The 17,904-nt window shown below is 43.2% G+C and overlaps 1 protein-coding gene across 2 annotated transcripts in view; it reads right to left on the bottom strand.

Annotated features, from left to right (window-relative positions):
* osbpl6 (oxysterol binding protein-like 6) overlaps positions 1-17,904 on the bottom strand; it is a 156,073-nt gene that overhangs the window by 45,228 nt on the left and 92,941 nt on the right. For both annotated transcript variants that reach the window (XM_080198910.1, XM_080198909.1), the window contains 2 exons: positions 15,810-15,940; positions 509-646 (listed from right to left, as the gene is read on the bottom strand). In XM_080198910.1, the coding sequence (XP_080055036.1) occupies positions 509-646; positions 15,810-15,940 (269 nt within the window). The remainder of the gene's footprint in view (positions 1-508; positions 647-15,809; positions 15,941-17,904) is intronic.

Here is a 17,904-nt window from a genome sequence, read left to right on the forward strand (position 1 = left end):
TGGCCCATTGTAAAACTCCACACAGATCTTAAAGGGCCCTTAATTGAAAACCAGTGGGTTCCCCATTCCCCCACCCCTACCCTCCCTTTGAAAATTAGAGCACATCCTGGAGGCACTGGGATCACAAGACGCCCTGTTGGAATTCGATTTTTAAATTCAGACTGCACCTAATTCCCACCCCAGTAACAATGAAAATTCAGCCCTTCACTTCTATCACACCTGGGGCCCTCTTTGCTTTTAACTGTTGGAGATTTCGCCTTATAGGAATAGGCAAGCTTAAAAACCACATCTCCAACTAAACAGGAAAATAATACATTGTGTGTGGTATAATCTCCTGTCATTAAAGAATCTGAAAGTATTTTTTCCCATATATGGGAACACGTTACACTTAAAGTGAACGACTGGAATTTTCGATAAAGCCAATACTGTTGGCTATCCATTAAATTTTCACTTTTCCTCCCAGAGGAAGATTTTCTGTGTCAAAGTGTTGTAATATTTTCTCTCTTACCTCATTCTCGGAAGAACTTGCAGACAGGAGCACTTCTTGAGCATCAAAAAATTCTGACACTGATTCAGACATGGAAAGCCTGCTCTCATTACAGACCTGCTGTGACAGTGGGATACCGGCATGAATCTTGCCACTCGGCTGAAAGTTTAAAAAAATTTAAAATTTTAAAAATGCTGAAGATTATTAGTTTTAGGTATAATAGGCTCGGAAAGCTGTTTGGCTTTGCATCTCCGTTTTGAATGCAATCTTGCATCTGAACAAACTTGATTAAAAGCACACATCTATGATAGCCTAAACCCTTTGTGGGCACATTTTGTGTCAAAACGGTGCATTTACCAAACCTATGTATGACGAAATTACGCTGCAAATTATTTAACCATTGCATTCAAACCAGTCATGCAACAATAACTAGGCTGACTTTAGAACCAGGACTAGAGTAACATAGTAAATCCAAAATAATCTGAGAACAATATAAGTTGCAGTAACAATGATTTGATTGGAAGGGAATCACTTCTAGGATGCTTTTCAGGGCTGTGAAACATTTTTCAACAAGTGCATAGATTTTTAAGAAAATTAGCAATCTGTTATATGTTCACATGCTGAGCATATGGAACACGAATGTTAAATATTTGTGAGTTCATTGTCATCATAGCAGGCAGATGAGAAAGAGAAAGGTTAGCTTTGCAAGAAATAAAAGGGATATTGGCACAAATTGGTCTCCTAATCTAGAGCCCCTTGGTTATCCAACAGAATAAGAGAAAGCAGAAAAAAAGCTCATGATAGTCACAAAATGCTCAATACTGTAGAGAGCATAGAGGAATATAGAAACTAAAGGAGTAAAGTAAAAAAGAAAATTAGGAAAGCAAAGAGAGGACATGAAAAATAGGTAAAATCAATGAAAACCCAAACATGTTTTACCAGTACATTAAGAGCAAGACAATAACAAAGGAACAAATAGGACCCATCAGAGATGCACATAGTAACTTAAGTTTTGATGCGGGCAGGGATTTTAAATGAATAATTTGTCTTTGTCTTCACTAAGAAGAGAGATGATGCACTTACTCTACTTAGAGGAGTATGAATATTAGATTCAATAAGCATAAAGGAAGTAGTAGTATAGACTGACATTCTTGAAGATGGATAAATCACTAGGTCCAGCTAGATCATATTCCAGGCTGTTGAAAAGTGCCAAGGAGAAAATAGGAGATGCACTGGGGATCATTTGCCAATCGTCATTACACACAGCCGAGGCACCAGAGGATTGAAGGTCTCCAAACGTTGTATCAATATTTAAAAAGGGTGTGATGTCTAAGCCAGAAAATTATAGGACAGTCAATCTAACTTTGGTGGTGGCCAAAGTATTGGAATCAATTCTGAGACATAGGGTAAACTATCACTTAGAAAGGTACAGATTGATCAGGGATAGTCATAATAGCTTTGTCAGGGGAAGATCATGCTAATAAATTAATCAAATTTTTTGAGGAAGTAACAAGGAGGGTTGAGGAGGGTAGAGCAGTGGATATCGTCTACGCTGGTTTTAGTAAGGCGTCTAACAATATCCCACATGGCAGATTGGTCAGAAAAGTGGCATCCCATGTCATAGAAGGGAAGGTGGCTGAGTTGAGTCCAAAACTGCTTCAGCAATAGGAAACAAAGAATCATAGTCGATAGCGGATTTTGCGAATGAAAAGTGGTTTCCAATGAAACAGAGGAGGCTCAGGAGTGCCTTAATTGAGATGTAAAATTATGAGGGGCCTAAATATGGGAGACAGGAAAGACCTGTTTCCCTTAGTTGAGGAGTCAATTGCCAGAGAGCATAGATTCAATGTAATTGACAGAAGGATTAGAGGGGACATGAGGAAAAACCTTTTCAGCCAGTGTGGTCGGTGTCTGGAATTCACTGTCTGAACTGGTAGTTGAGATTGAAGTGCTCAACTCATTTACAAGATACCTGGATCTGCACCTGAAGTGCTATACCTGCAAGGCTACAGATCAGGGACTAGTTTCTTTATTCTCTCTTTTTTGGCCAGTAGACATGATGTTCTGAATAGCCACTTTCTTTCAGCGCCGTAAACTTTTCAGGACTTTATCTCTACTATGACCAAGTTCAAGGATAGCAGCATCGAGCACCAACACCAGCAACAAATTACAGCTTCCCTATCAGTTGCACAAGTGCAAGGTTATTGTTTCAATAAAATCAAAAATTCCAAAAAAGCCATGAAGTTCTATAAAGGCGAAAATATCTCCATGTCTAAGTTCCAAAGCACAAAGTAGCAGCTTCAGATGATTACACTGAAGACCTAGAGATGCCACATCATTCTTTGGTGTCTACCTGAAGTCAACTCATTAGATGGGAAATTTGCCTCACCAACACCAAAGCTCAGAGGAGATGAAGTATCTAGAACTCTAAAAAGAGTGGGTTAAGTAACATTCTGCTTGTTTCACCTCAGTATGACAGGGATATGTATTTATTAAGGGAAAAAACTGCACTGCAGAGGAAAACTATAAAGAAGATGACTGTCAGTAGGCAATGGGACATTTAGATATCAAATAAGGATGCTAACGTACGCAGCTTGACAACAAACTGCAGTGACTTATTATCACAGCTGACTGTAGAACTCTGAATGCTCTCAAAAAGGTATCATATCCAACAGTGACAATTTAGTAAATTTATTTAGGTTTTACAGTCTCTCAATCATTAAAGAAAGAGACATGTATAATTAATACATTTAATGAATTAACACACAGGTGCTGCTAAAACCCATGACAAAATGTAAATATAAAATTTATAACAAAGAATTTTATATTAGAATACAGGAAATATTTTGCCCCCTCTTTCAATAACATTTTCATAATGCTAAATTTTATATAAATAGTTTAGTCCCTTCCATGATTTTTTTTGTTTTAGTTTTTTTTGTTCTTAAGTTTCAAAACTTATCCTTGCTGCTGTGAAGTTAAATTTATTCTGGGAACCTGAACAAGCCTAAGGCCACTATAGCCATTGATTGTACCTGCAAAAAAGCAAAATAGTAATGTCAAACTTTTGTAGGAACTGAGAAACATTTATTTTCTGTACGAAGGATCAGACATGCATTCATTCCATCCCTTGCAATAAAGTCCTGACTGGTGTGAACATCCATGCTTTGTAAACATGGCTTATTGAATAGATACAATTAAAGAAAATGGCTGTTGTCCAGTCAGAACATGCATCACCTGTGGTTCAGGAAAGTCAAAAGCCAAATTAATGCAGGAAATTGATTACTTTTGCTCAACATGAATTGCAGTAACAAACTGATTGAATCATGCTGTGAAAATTGTTTTTATGTATTTTATGTAGAATAAACCAAATTGCTGTTTTACAGTTGGCCTCCTCTCACTAGAGTCCTTTACAGTTCAGTTCCTGAAAAGTAGGAGAAATATACATGGGAGAGAGGGGAATCTATTGTACAAAATGAAGAAACTTATTGTTACAGTCCCTTAGTTGGACTAATGCTTAACAAGATAGTAGAAGCAAAGATGATCTCGGGATGATAGGGAAGCCATGTCCATTCACAAGAGTGACAAGTGATGCTAAAACGCTGAACCTGAGAACAGATCCATAAAACTAAGTGTAAACATCATGGGAAGTGGGTTGTGATATTAATCATTTATTATCTGGAGGAAGTTTTCTAGCAGTGTTGTCATTTATCTCAGTGCTATTTGTGGGACCGTCACCCCTTGAGATACATTGGGGGGAATTTTATGACCTTCATTCCCATTTTGCGGCAGGAAAAAGTCATAAAATTGGGCTGCTGCGACTAGTGGGAATGGTGCCCATTTTTGCACCCATTCCCATTTTCCCAAGAAATCGGCACAATTGGGAGCTCACCCAAAACGGACAAAATATCAATTTGCACATTTTTGCATTCATCACAATGTAATTAGCGAGCTTCATTCCCAATTATCCCAGTTCACCTGCCTTAACCACCTCACTCACTGCAGCCGGATCAGGCAGGAAAACACCAAATATAAAAGTCGCAATCAGGCGCTTGAGCAGAGAGGGTGGGCGAGGAGGTAAGTCTCTGCTTTCAAATTGCAGTGCTGCAACCTCAGGACTTATCAAGCAGTGCTGTCTCTGGCCACTACTGCATGGGTTCTGGGTGTGTGTTTGTGAGGGGGGGGGGGGTATTGTGTTGCCAATCTGGAATCTGTGGTGGGGGGCTGGTATGGGGAATGTGTGTTGTTTGCTGCAGGCAAGCAGAATTCTTTAACTTCTCCATCTGTCTCTCCCCTTCCCCAAATCCCACCCTGCCCCTCTTCAGATTGACGAGATGGCTTTTACAATGTAACCCATTGATCTTGCTGTTCTTTTGGTTACTGCTGGAGCTGAGGAGGAGGAGAAGGAGGAGGAGGATGAATTGTGGGCAGCAGAGGTCCAAGCCTTGCCACTCACAGGAGTAGAGGGAGATGGGTGCTGGAGGCAGGACGTGGCTGCCACCCGGGGGTGGGGGGTGGGGGGGCAGCAGAGACCCCAGCAGTTCGTCATGCATGTGTCCTTTGATCAACTGTCAGGCATTGTGTGCTGTCAATGAAAGGGAAGTGTAATACCTGTGCCATTTGTTGCAGGATGTGGCACCTCGGGGTGGGGGGACTTTGTAGCATTTCCCAACCATCCATCCACAGCTGTGTCAGGGAGGTCATGGACGCTCTCTATGCCTGAACTGACCAGTATATTAAATTTGACCTGAATCAGGCCCAGCAGGTAGCCTGGGCTGCAGGATTCGCAGCCATCATGGGAATGCCAATTGCGTAGGGGCCTATAGACTGCACCCACGTTGCTCTCAAGGCCCTGATGAAGAATTCAGAAAGATTCATGAACAGAAAGGGCTTCCATTCAATAAATGTGCAGTTGGTGTGTGACCATCAGCTGAATATCATGCACGTCTGCGCCAAACATCCCAGTAGTGTTCACAACAGTTTTATATTGAGGAGTTCTGATATCCCGGAGGTATTTGAGGAGGACCCCAGCATGCAGGGATGGCTCATAGGGGACATGGGGTACCCGGTTTGGACTTGGCTGATGACACCTGTGCTGAGGCCTGAGACTGATGTGGAGACCAATATAATGAAGCCCATGTTGCCACCCGTCCAAAAGTGAAGCGGTGCATAGGGTTCCTCAAAATGCAGTTCAGTTGCCTGGACCACTCTGGTGGGGCCCTCCAATATAGCCCCCTGATATCGTCCCGCATTGTGGTGGTGTGCTGTGCTGTGCCCTACACCAAATGTAACTCAGTTCCTGACTCCCCAAAGCCTGTCCACAATCTTCAAGGCACAAGTCAGGAGTAAGATGGAATATTTTCCACTTGTCTGGATGAGTGCAGCTCCAACAACACTCACGAAGCTCAACATTAACCAGGACAAAGCAGATCACTTGATAGACATCTTTTCCACAGACATTCACTTCCTCCATTGGTCACACAGTGGCAACAGTATGCACCATCTATAAGATACACTGCAGGAACTCACCAAAGATCCTTAGACAGCATCTTCCGAACCCATGACTACTACCATCTAGAAGGACCAGAGCAGCATACTCGTGGGAACACCTGGAGGTTCCTCTCTAAGACACTCACCATCTTGACTAGGAAATATATCACCGTTTATTCACTGTCACTGGATCAAGATCCTGGAACTCCCTCCCTAACAGCACTGTGGGTGCACTTACACCACATGGACTGCAGTGGTTCAAGAAGGCAACACCACCTTCTCAAGGGTAATTTGAGATGGGCAATAAATGTTGGCACAGCCAATGACACCCACATCCCAAAAATGAATTTTGAAAAATTGAATGTTGAAATATTGAGAACAGAAAATGCTATAAATAAACAGCAGATTTGTCAACACTTTACAGGCACATTAATACTGAGTGGAAGCTCATTGCTAGGCTACAGGTTGATCTGTTTTTAGAACAGCCGATTAGCCTGTAATTATTAGAACAAGGTTGAATCCCCAATCTACATTCCAAGATCACATGGCAATTTAACACAATCTCAAGAATAAAAGAATCTATTACATGGTCAAAAAACAGAGGTGAAATTATATAATACCACCTTAAAAGAAAAAACTGCATTTTAATCATGAACCCAGGATGACAACTAGGGAATGGCCTCTGGAAGAACCAGTTGTTCAGTTGTAAAACTTTGAGTGAGATAGCAGAAGAAAACATACAACTTCCCTGTTACAAAAACTATAGTGCAATCAGACTTAAATGATTTGTGAGCTGAAAAGCTACAATAAATAGTTAGAATGGCCCTGGCTTTGTGGCAATGGTGAAGTTAACATCAATTGTAAAATAGAGTTGAGTGCTGGTGTTTCAAGTTTCCCACACTAGATTTGGAACATCCTGACATTCACCATCAGATATGTTCTTAACAATGGCCACAGCTACCTGCCTGCCTGTGATTGCTGAGGGTCATCCCCTCAGGGGATGGTCAGGGGCTGCAACCCAGCAGCCATTATGAGTCAAGAGGTGGTTCCTCGTATGACTCATCATCCATTCCGCTTCACTTCCAGGCCGGGGTTGAGGATTATCATATCAGATCAGTCTTGATCACATTGAATGGCAAAGCAAACTTGATGGGCTGAATGGCCTACTTCTGCTCTGGTTTTATGCTGGTGATGGCAGGCTGACACAGGCGACTCGCCATGCTGGCTGAAAGTTCCAGTTGGCAGGGGAACGTAAATGATCAACAGTTGGTCTGAATTGGCAGCTTTGCTAACCAACAACAGATCCAACTCCAAGCCATCATCATTAGAAATGACTCAGGGTCAGGATAGTGGTGGCAAACCAGCATGGAGGTCAGTGGTGGAAAATTGTGTACCTTTCCGCCCCGTTCTGAACCTTGCAGCAATTTAAAACTCCCGACCTGTTTGTCCAAGCATATGGATTCTTCAATCTGTTTGGTTGCAGAGACATTCTATTGCTTTTGCTGTTTGCACAGGTTTCAGATTCTCTAAAGAGGCTGTAGCGATGTTTCAGATCTCTAATTACTGCAAATAGCAGTACAAGAGCCAACAGAAATGAATTAAGCACAAGTGCAGCCAATGGTGAGCACAGTTTGCTTGCTGCTGAGTGTAAACTATCACCAAAATTTGTTACAGAAGCTGCACAATAAATATGAATCATTTCATTGCCAGCTTTGAGGTGATGTGATAATCCCAGTGCTCGCGCTGTCTCTATTAAAGTGGCCGAACTATTCAGTATGGAAGCAGGAATAACATCACAAACACCACTACAATACAAATTGATACATCTCCATAATCTATAGCTCGTTAATAACCTATTGAGGCCAATTAAAGTAGGCCAAATGGAAACTTCCAAGTCTGCCTCCAGGCTCCTGCAGGCAGCAGAGGCCAGTTTAGATGCCTGGGGGCAGCTGCCTGTTGGCAGACTCAGGGCCCCCAGCACCCCAAGCCAGGCTGGAGGCCCTTCATGCCTGCAGGGGTGCAGGAGCATCCGCAAGGCGGTCCCTCCTCCCACTACAGTGTGGCTGTAAGATCCATGTCTTGATTCAAGTGGAAAGAATATCTCTGATTGGCCCTCATGTTTTGAGAGCCTACTTGTTATCTTTAACTGGATGTCTGTCTGACTCCAGGTCAATTACTGCACCACCCCCCACCCCCCAACTGGAAAACCCCAATTAGCCTCATCTTTGACAAGGTTCTTGATATGCTGAATTGACTGCTCAACACGTGGGGGAGGGCAGCCCATCTAATCTCAAACCCATCTCGTCCAAAATGGCTGATGGCAGGAAGAGTGTTGCAAAACTGTTGTCTCATCAGCTTTTGATATTTTCGGGGCCCGTACATCTCCTTCCCTAATCTCTGGAAAGGTTGACGAAAAAATCTTAATCCGAACCTCCGAAGGAGATATTAGGGCAGAAGGTCAAAAGCTTGATCAAACAGGTTCATTTTAAAGATCTTCAAGTAGGAAAATGAGGTAGACAGACACAGAGGTTTGGGGAGGAAGTTCCAAAGCTTAGGACCGAAGCAGACGAAGGCAGGACCATCAATGGTGGAGTGATTGAAACTGGAGATGCTCCAGAGGCAGGAATTAGAAGAACGCAAGTCTCTCAATAAGTTGTAGGGATGGTGGAGATTACAGAGATAGAAAGGGGTGAGGCCAAGATGGTATCTGAAAAACAGAGTAAGAATTTTAAAATCAAGATGTTGTTTACCTGGGAGCCAGTGTGGGCCTGTGAGAACAGCGGCGAGAGTAAATGTGATTTGGTGTGAGTCGGAGCACAGGCAGCAGTGTTTTGGATGACCTCATATTTATTTGGAGGCAGACTATGGGATGCTAACCAGGACTGCATTAGAATAGTCTGAAGCTAACAAAGCAATGGACGAGGATTTCAAGTGGAGAAGAACAGAGATAGCAGTGAAGTCAGGAAATATGACAGAGGTGAAAAATGGCAATGACAGCATGGCTGGAAGCCTATCTCAGGTTCAAATACGATACCAAAGTCCCTGGTTCAGCTTCAGACAGTTGCTAGGGGTGGAGTTAATGGCTAAGGAAAACAGTTTATGGCAAGGATTGAAGACAATGTATTCAGTCTTCACAATATTTAACTGGGGTAAATTTTTACTCATCCAGTACTGGGCGTTAATATACAATCTGATAATTTAGAGACAATGGAGTCAAGAGAGCTGGTGCTGAGGTCGAGTTGAATATTGTTAGCCTAAATGTGAATGCTTAAGTTGCGTCTTTGAATGATGTCTGAGAAGGAACATGTAGATGAGAAATAAGAGGAAGCTAATGCTTGGGGAATATCAGAGGTAATTGCAGGAATGGGAAGACAACAATTAGATAGATAAGAATGGAACTGGACATGTGCAAACCCACCCAACTGGATGACGATACAGAGATATTTTAGAGGAGAATGGTATGATCGCCATCTCAGTTACACAGGACATCATTTGTTATTTTGATGAGAGCTGTTTCAGCAAGAATGAAAACCTGATTTGAAGGAATCACACGGAGTTCCAAAAAGCCGGGCACGAAAATGGGAGGTGAAAACACGATCAATGGCTCTGGACAGGAAAGGCAAGTTGGAGATGGGCAATAATTTACAAGGACGAAAGGGTCAAGGGTTGGTTTTTGAGGAGAGGGGTGATGACAACTGATTTGAAAGAGGGGCAGAACTGCAGAAAGGGAACCATTTAAAATGTCAGATCACACAGTTGAGTGGTGTGGTCTGTAGTTCAGTGTGAATAGAGTCGAGAGAACTGGAGTTCTCATTGATAAGGTGAGCTCTCAGAGGCCATGAGGAGTGACGGGAGAAAAAGATGCAAGGTCAGGGTTAAGCAGGGTAGAACCTTAGAAGAAATTTGGTTTTGATGGGCTAGTGGAAGGGAAGAAAGTGGCAGAGGCAGCTGATCTCATGCTTGGTGACAGGAAATCCATGAGCTTTGTGCACTCATTGTTGGAGGTGAGAGTGGAGAAGAAAAGGGAAATTAACAACATAACATTTTTTTCAAACATCAATCTCCATATCTTTGATGAATTGCAATTTATGTCAATATAAGATCTAGATATAGAATCATTTTGGGTAGAGGTAAGAAATAGCAAAGGTAGTAAGTCACTTGTGGGCCAAGTCCCCTAGCAATAACTATATTATAGAACAGTATACAGGAAGAAATGATGGTGACTTGTGATAACCATGAGTGATTTTTATCTATATACAGATTAGATAATTCACATTGACGAAGTTGGCCTGGAAGATGAGCAAATTGAATATTTTCAAAACAATTTCTTAGAGCACGTACTAGAACCAAACAACAAGCAGGCCATTCCAGACCTGGTAATGTGCATTGAGGCAAAATAAATCTGTGACCTCATAGTGAAAGCATCCCAAGGTATCAGCGATCATAACATTTTGAGAGAGAGAAAAGTGTGCTTAACTTTAAACTTAAATAAAAGCAATTATAAAGTTATGAAGAAAGAGCTGGCTAAACTGAACAGGGAAATCAGCTTAAGGGATAGGTCAGTAGAAATGCAGTGGAAGACATTTGAACAGATATTTCATAACAAACAGCAAAGATACATTCCAGTGAGAAAACAAAAGGACGAAGGAGAAGGATGTATCACTTGTGGCTAACTAAGGAAGTTAAAGATAGTATCAAGTTGAGAAAAAAAGTGTACAATCCTGGGATGATTACTGCAGGTCAGAAGATTGGATTAAGTGTAAAATACAGCGAAGAATAACAGAAAAATGTAAGGAGGGCAAAATGAGAGCATGAGAGAAAGCTAGCTAGAAATATAAAGATTAAATAGTAAGGATTTCTACAGATATTTAAAAAGGAAACATGTAACTGAGTGTTGGTCCTCTAAAGGTAGTCTGGGGAATTAATAATGGGGGAATCAGAACTGACAATTTTTATGCCAATCTTCATTGCAGAAGACACATATAGCACCCCAGAAATAATTATAAATCAAGGGGTGAAAGGGAAGGGAAAATTTCAAATATTTACAATCACCAGAAAAATGGGACTGAAAAAATTATTAGAAGGAAAAACTGGCAAGTATCCTCGTTCTGATGTGCCTCATCCCAGGATATTAAAAGAAATGGGTTCTGAAATAATAGGTGCATTGGTTTTACTTCTCCAAAATTCCACTGACTATGGAGGGTGCTATCAGATTGCAAATTAGTGAATGTAACTGCTCTACTCAAGAAAACAGGAAGGGAGCAAGAAATTATAGGCCAGTCAGTCTAACATTTGTAATAAGAATAATGCTGCAATCTATGATTAAAGAAGGGATAACAGGATACTTAGAACAACATGGTTTCATGAAGGGAAAACCTTTTCACTAATTTATTGCAATTCTTTCAGCAACCAACAAGCAACATGGATAAAGGGGGTCGTGCACAGATCAGCTATGACCTTATAAGAACATAAACATAAGAACATAAGAAATAGGAGCAGGAGTAGGCCATCTAGCCCTTCAAGCCTGCCCCACCATTCAATAAGATCATGGCTGATCTGTCGTGGCTCAGTTCCACTTTCCCGCCCTCTCCCCATAACCCTTAATCCCCTCTCTTATCAAAAACCCATCAACCCGCGTCTTAAAAATATTTAGCGAGGCAGCCTCCACCACTTCAACGGGCAGAGAATTCCAGAGATTCACCACCCTTTGAGTGAAGAAGTTCCTCCTCAACTCCGTTCTAAACCGCACCCCCTTTTATCTTGAGGCTGTGCCCCCTAGTCCTACTGTCCTTTCTGAGCGGGAAGAGTCTCTCCACCTCTATCCTATCCATCCCATTCATCATCTTATATGTCTCAATGAGATCTCCCCATATTCTTCTAAACTCTAACGAGTACAAGCCTAGTTTATTCAGCCTCTCCTCATAGCTCAACCCCCTCAACTCCGGCATCAGCCTAGTAAACCTCCTCTGCACTCCCTCCAAGGCCAAAATATCCTTGCGTAAGTACAGCGACCAAAACTGCACACAGTACTCCAGCTGCGGCCTCACCAGTGCCCTATACAGCTGCAGCAAGACCTCCCTACTTTTATATTCAATCCCCCTCGCTATGAAGGCCAGCATCCCATTCGCCTTCCTGACCACCTGCTGCACCTGTAGGCTGGGTTTTTGCGACTCATGCACAAGGACCCCGAGGTCCCTCTGCACCGTCACCTGCTGCAGTTTTTCGCCACGTAAGTAATAGTCCTTCCTACCATTATTCCTACCAAAGTGGACCACTTCACACTTGCCAACATTAAATTCCATTTGCCAGTTCCTGGCCCATTTGCCCAGCCTATCTAGATCCTTCTGCAGACTCTCCACACCCTCCGCACAATTTGCTGTTCCACCAATCTTGGTGTCATCAGCAAATTTCAACACCATACACTCGGTTCCCTCCTCCAGGTCATCTATATAAATGGCAAATACCTGAGGCCCCAGCACCGATCCCTGGGGCACTCCACTAGTCACCAACCGCCAATCCGAATAGCACCCATTGACCCTCACTCTCTGCCTCCTATTTGACAGCCAATCCTCTATCCACGCTAACACCCTACCCCCAACTCCATGCCCCCTTACCTTCTGCAATAACCTCTTGTGAGGTACCTTGTCAAACGCCTTCTGAAAATCAAGAAAGACCACATCCACCGGCTCTCCTCTATCCACCGCCCTAGACACATCCTCATAGAACTCCAATAAATTTGTCAGACACGACTTCCCTTTAACGAAACCGTGCTGCGTCTACTCTATCAAGCAATTCCTCTCAAGATGCCTCGCTATTTCCTCCTTGATGACGGATTCTAACATTCCACCTACAACAGACGTTAAACTAACCGGCCTATAATTCCCTGCCTTTTGCCTGCCACCCTTCTTAAACAACGGTGTAACATTAGCCGTTTTCCAATCTTCCGTCACTTCCCCAGAATCCAGCGACGTTTGGAAAATAACCACCAAGGCATCCACTATCACCTCCGCTATTTCTTTCAGAACCCTTGGATGCATTCCATCCGGTCCTGGGGACTTGCCCACAATCAGTCCCTCCAGTCTGTCGAGCACTGCCTCTCTAGTAACAATAATGTCATTGAGACCCTCCTGTCCTACCATCTTTCCATCGCTAACACCCGGCAAATTATTCATGTCCTCCTCCGTGAAGACCGAAACAAAAAAGTTATTCAAGGCCTCAGCCATTTCCCCATCCCCTACCACTAAGTCCCCCCTCTCATCCTCTAAGGGTCCAACGTTCACCCTAGCCAGCCTCTTCCTTTTTATATATTTATAAAAACTCTTGCTATCCTTTTTTGTATTAAGCGCTAGCCCAGCTTCATAGTTTCTCCTACCCTGCTTTATCAACTTCTGTGTCAATCTTTGTTGACATTTAAACCTCTCCCAATCCTCTTCACGTCCACTATTCTTAGCTACTCTAAACGCCTCCGCCTTTAATTTAACACTTTCCTTCACCTCCTTCATTATCCACGGCTTATTACCTCTCCTCCTACGGTCCTTTTTAACCATTGGAATAAATTTCTGCTGAGCACCAAGAAAGATCTCCTTAAAGATCCTCCACTGCTCCTCAGCAGACCTACCTTCCAATGCGCTCCCCCAGTCAACATTCGCCAAGTCTTCTCTCATCCTTCCGTACTCCCCTCTGTTCAAACAAAGGACGCATGTCCGGGAACCCACTTTCTCCTCCTCCATCTGCACCAGAAACTCCACCATACAATGATCACTCTCCCCAAGAGGATCCTTCACCACAAGGTCCCTAATTCTACCCGCCTCATTACATAACACCAGATCCAAGATAGCTCGCTCCCTCGTTGGCTCCAACACACACTGTTCAAGGAAACTATCCCGGCAGCATTCCAAGAACTCCTCCTCGAGCCCACCGCGTCCAACATGGGTCGACCAATCAATATGTAGACTGAAATCCCCCATAATTATCGCCATTCCATTCCTGCACGCCGCACTTATTTGTGCGTTAACAGCCCGCCCCACCTCCAGATCATTATTCGGGGGCCTATAGGTGACACCCACCAGCGTCTTCCTCCCTTTGCTGTTCCTAATCTCCACCCACAACGATTCCACTTTCTGCTCTTTGGTTCCTATATCATCCCTTGCTACCACCCTGATGCTATCCTTAATCAGCAGAGCTACGCATCCCCCTTTTTCCTCCCGCCTATCCTTCCTAAACGCTTGATACCCCTGGACATTCAGCTCCCAGTCCCTGTCACCTTGCAGCCACGTCTCTGTAATGGCCACCAGATCATATCCATTTGTGCTGATCTGCGCCACCAGCTCATTCACTTTATTCCGAATGCTTCGTGCATTTAGATAAAGTGCCTTCATCCCAGCCTTCACCTGGACCCTATTTGCCAGAACGCCACCAACCATACTCACGCCCCCTACTCCCTCTATTATTGGGACATCCTCGGCCTCTTCCCTTACCTGTACCCCTCCTTAACTTTAGACCCCGTAATGTCACCTACCCTCGCACCCACCCCTCCCCCAATTAGTTTAAAGCCCTACCTTATCAATGGTAAGGCTCCCAATTCATGGCTGGGATTCTCCCAAAAACTTTGAGTGTCGAATTCGTGGAAAAGCTGGAGTAAATGACTTTTTTTCAGTGGGAGTTTGCACTAGAATCTTCCACACTTTGTGCACTGCAGAAGCCACCAGCGTGAATATTATTAGATTTCAAAGGATGGGGCTTGTTCCAGCCCAGAAAACTGAAACTATCAGATCACTGCACATGGGCAGTGGCCCTGAACTGTCATCCCCCTGATCGCTGGCCAGCTCGATCGTTGACCAGCCCGCAACCCCACAGTGCTGCTCTCCCAACCTCCCCACGGCCCGATCACAGCCACCCCGACCATCCCAAGGCTGGCCCTGAAACCTGCCCTCCCTTCATGCAGTGACGATCCACCCCACCCACTTCAGGAGGCAAATCCCTCCCTCTCCCCCCGCCTGCCCTGATCGCTGCCCTCCCTCTTTCCCTGACTGGATCCCAATACAGAGTGGCAGTGGCAGGCCCCCCACCTCCACCCATTACACCTAGGCCTTGCCCCCAGCAGGCCCCATCTCCTTGGCACTGCCCCATGCAAAGTGCCAAGGCGCCCCCTGAGCATGGGCACTTTGCCCCTTGGACAGTGCCAATAACACAGGCCAGCATTGCCAGGGTGCCCATGTCCAGGGGGCACCACCTCCCTGGTGCCCATCCCTTGGGAGGTCCCAACTTTCCTCCTTCACCCCAATGTGGTTCTCCCACTAGTTCCCCGAAAGTGGGGAGCTAATATGAACCCAGCTGGAGTGAAACACTCCTGATGGAGTGGGAGATGCTCGTGGGCCTGGAGAATTCAATCCTGGGCCTGATAACAGCATTTAAATAATATGTAAAATAGTATTTAAACGCTAGCCCCGCCTCTGATCTGATTTCCAGCATCGCGCAGATGCCACCAGAAATCCAGGCCTGGGAGACACAAGTACAGCGCGAACACTCGCGGGAATCCTGCAAATCAGCCAATGCGCAATTCTCCAGCAGGATGGGAGAATCACCACATCCATATGTTCCTAGATAATTTGAATTTTCCACCACTTCTGACATCTGTGATTTTCGAAGGCTACAGAGAGGTTTCTGCCACAGACACATGTTGGGATCATGTTAGGACTCAAATAAGGCAGCAAGTTCAGCAAAAAGAATAACATTGAGTCAGGCTGTCTGTGAATAATCTCAACGTATGTCTCAGTTCAAAGATTACTGGAAGGTATCACAGCTGGCAAATGACAATCTCCTGTGTGTAAAGTACCTGGGACAGCGTTCTCCTAAGGTTGAAGATTTGGGCATTGTGGCCAGAATGTTCTTGCTCCAACAACATTTGCTTCAGCTGCTCCCTTTCTGATGCTACTGTGTTGAAGGCAGACTTTAAAAGACAATGAACTGTGAAAACAGCAAAAACACACAATAAATATACAGTTTTATTGGGCCGATTACTTATCGATTATTATTTTCATAGAATTTTCAGTCCTCACATAACTTTTACTGAAAGGAGTGACATTGCCACAGCTCTCTAATCCGTCACGATTCCTTTTCATGAAGAATATAACTGGCAGGGCCTTTGGTTGAAGTAAATGTAACTGAATTCCGACAGCTTTTAGTTTCTGAGTTCAGGGCAGCCAAAAGTTAAGATTTGCCTCACTGCACAAAATTTCTATGATAAAATCTTATCTAAATGGCATTTTCTACTATTTCTTTACACTTTTCTCAATCTAAAAGGCAGATACACTCATGGTTTGTTTTTGCTCAAAATGGCTTGTCAACAAATCTTGGTTACCAAAGATCAATGCCAGGATTTAACCATTCTGAACATGAATATCCTACAGCTTTTCTGCTTCATAATCCTTCCAAGTAAATGTAAATTTTGTAATTTTGTTATATTTTACCATATTATACCTATAGGGGAGGCAGTAGCATAGTGGTACTGTTGCTGGACTGGTAATCCAGAGACCTAGTATAATGCTTTGGGCACCTGGTTCGAATCCCACCACGGCAGTTATGATGAAACTTGAATTTAATTCAAGTCTGGAATTAAAAGTCCAATGATAACCATGAAGTCATGTAATTGTCCTAAAAACACATGGTAGCACAATGGTTAACACTGCTGTACTGGGTTTGATTCCCAGCTTGGATCACTGTCTGTGTGGAGTTTGCATGTTTTCCCTGTGTCTGTGAGAGTTTTCCTTTGGGTGCTCTGGTTTCCTCCCACTGTCCGAAAGATGAGCTGGTTAGGTGCATTGGTCATGCTAAATTCTCCTTCAGTGTACCCTAACAGGCAGCCATGGTGTGGCAACTAGGGGATTTTCACATTAACTTAAGCCTACTTCTAACACCAATAAATAAACTTTAAAAACATATTTTTACTTGGTCTGGCCTATAAGCGACTCCAGATCTACCGTAATGTGGGTTGACTCTTAAATGCCTACAGGGTTGGGCAATAAATGCTGGCCCAGCCAGCAATACCCACATCCCATGAACAAATTTTTAAAAAAAATCCGCTCAAAAGCTTCATGTAGTTTAGTTTTTTTTTTAAGTATTTAGGTCTCAATCTTCCATTCTCTAACAAAGTAATCATTGGGACTTAGCTAACAATATATAGCTGTGTCATATTATGGTTGGCTCTGAGAACCTATACCTTTAAAATAATTTTGAAATCTTCTCACTAGAGACTAGCGAATTAATGTTTTCAATTCTAAACAATAAATTATTTTCTCCAGGTGACATTGCTAATAATATGGCTAATAGTAATAATATCATGTTTAAAAACTATGAATACATGAATGATGCCACAAGGCACACAAAAGAGAGAAGTACACTTTCTATCACTGTCAGAGCTTAATACTATTCATTTTCTTCTAGGTTGCTGAATTTACAGATCAGTTGACAAAAAATTAGGCCAATTATTTAAACATAATGGTCCAGATCTTCCAAGAAGCAGCAATCACCATTAGATTGCCGTTCCACTCAAACTTTTCTGACATGACTCTGCTCTGCATTTCTCACCAGGTCATCTGGGCCTGACTTTAACAGGGATGTGAGTGCAGCATTCCTCAGAGAACACTGTTGTAGAGGAGTAGACACACAAGTAAGAAGACACACACCAGGTTAAAGTCCAACGGGTTTATTTGGTAGCAATAGCCACTAGCTTTCAGAGCGTTGCTCCTTCATCAGGTAAGTGGGAGTTCTGTTCACAAACAGGGCATATAAAGACACAAACTCAATTTACAAAATAATAATTGGAATGCAAGTCTTTACAGGTAATCAAGTCTTAAAGGTACAGACAATGTGAGTGGAGTGAGCATTAAGCATAGGTTAAAGAGATGTGGATTGTTTGCAGACAGGACAGT

The sequence above is a fragment of the Carcharhinus amblyrhynchos genome, chromosome 11 (genome assembly GCF_965287045.1).
Source record: "Carcharhinus amblyrhynchos chromosome 11, sCarAmb.v2.hapA, whole genome shotgun sequence".
NCBI classification, from domain to species: Eukaryota; Metazoa; Chordata; class Chondrichthyes; order Carcharhiniformes; family Carcharhinidae; genus Carcharhinus; species Carcharhinus amblyrhynchos.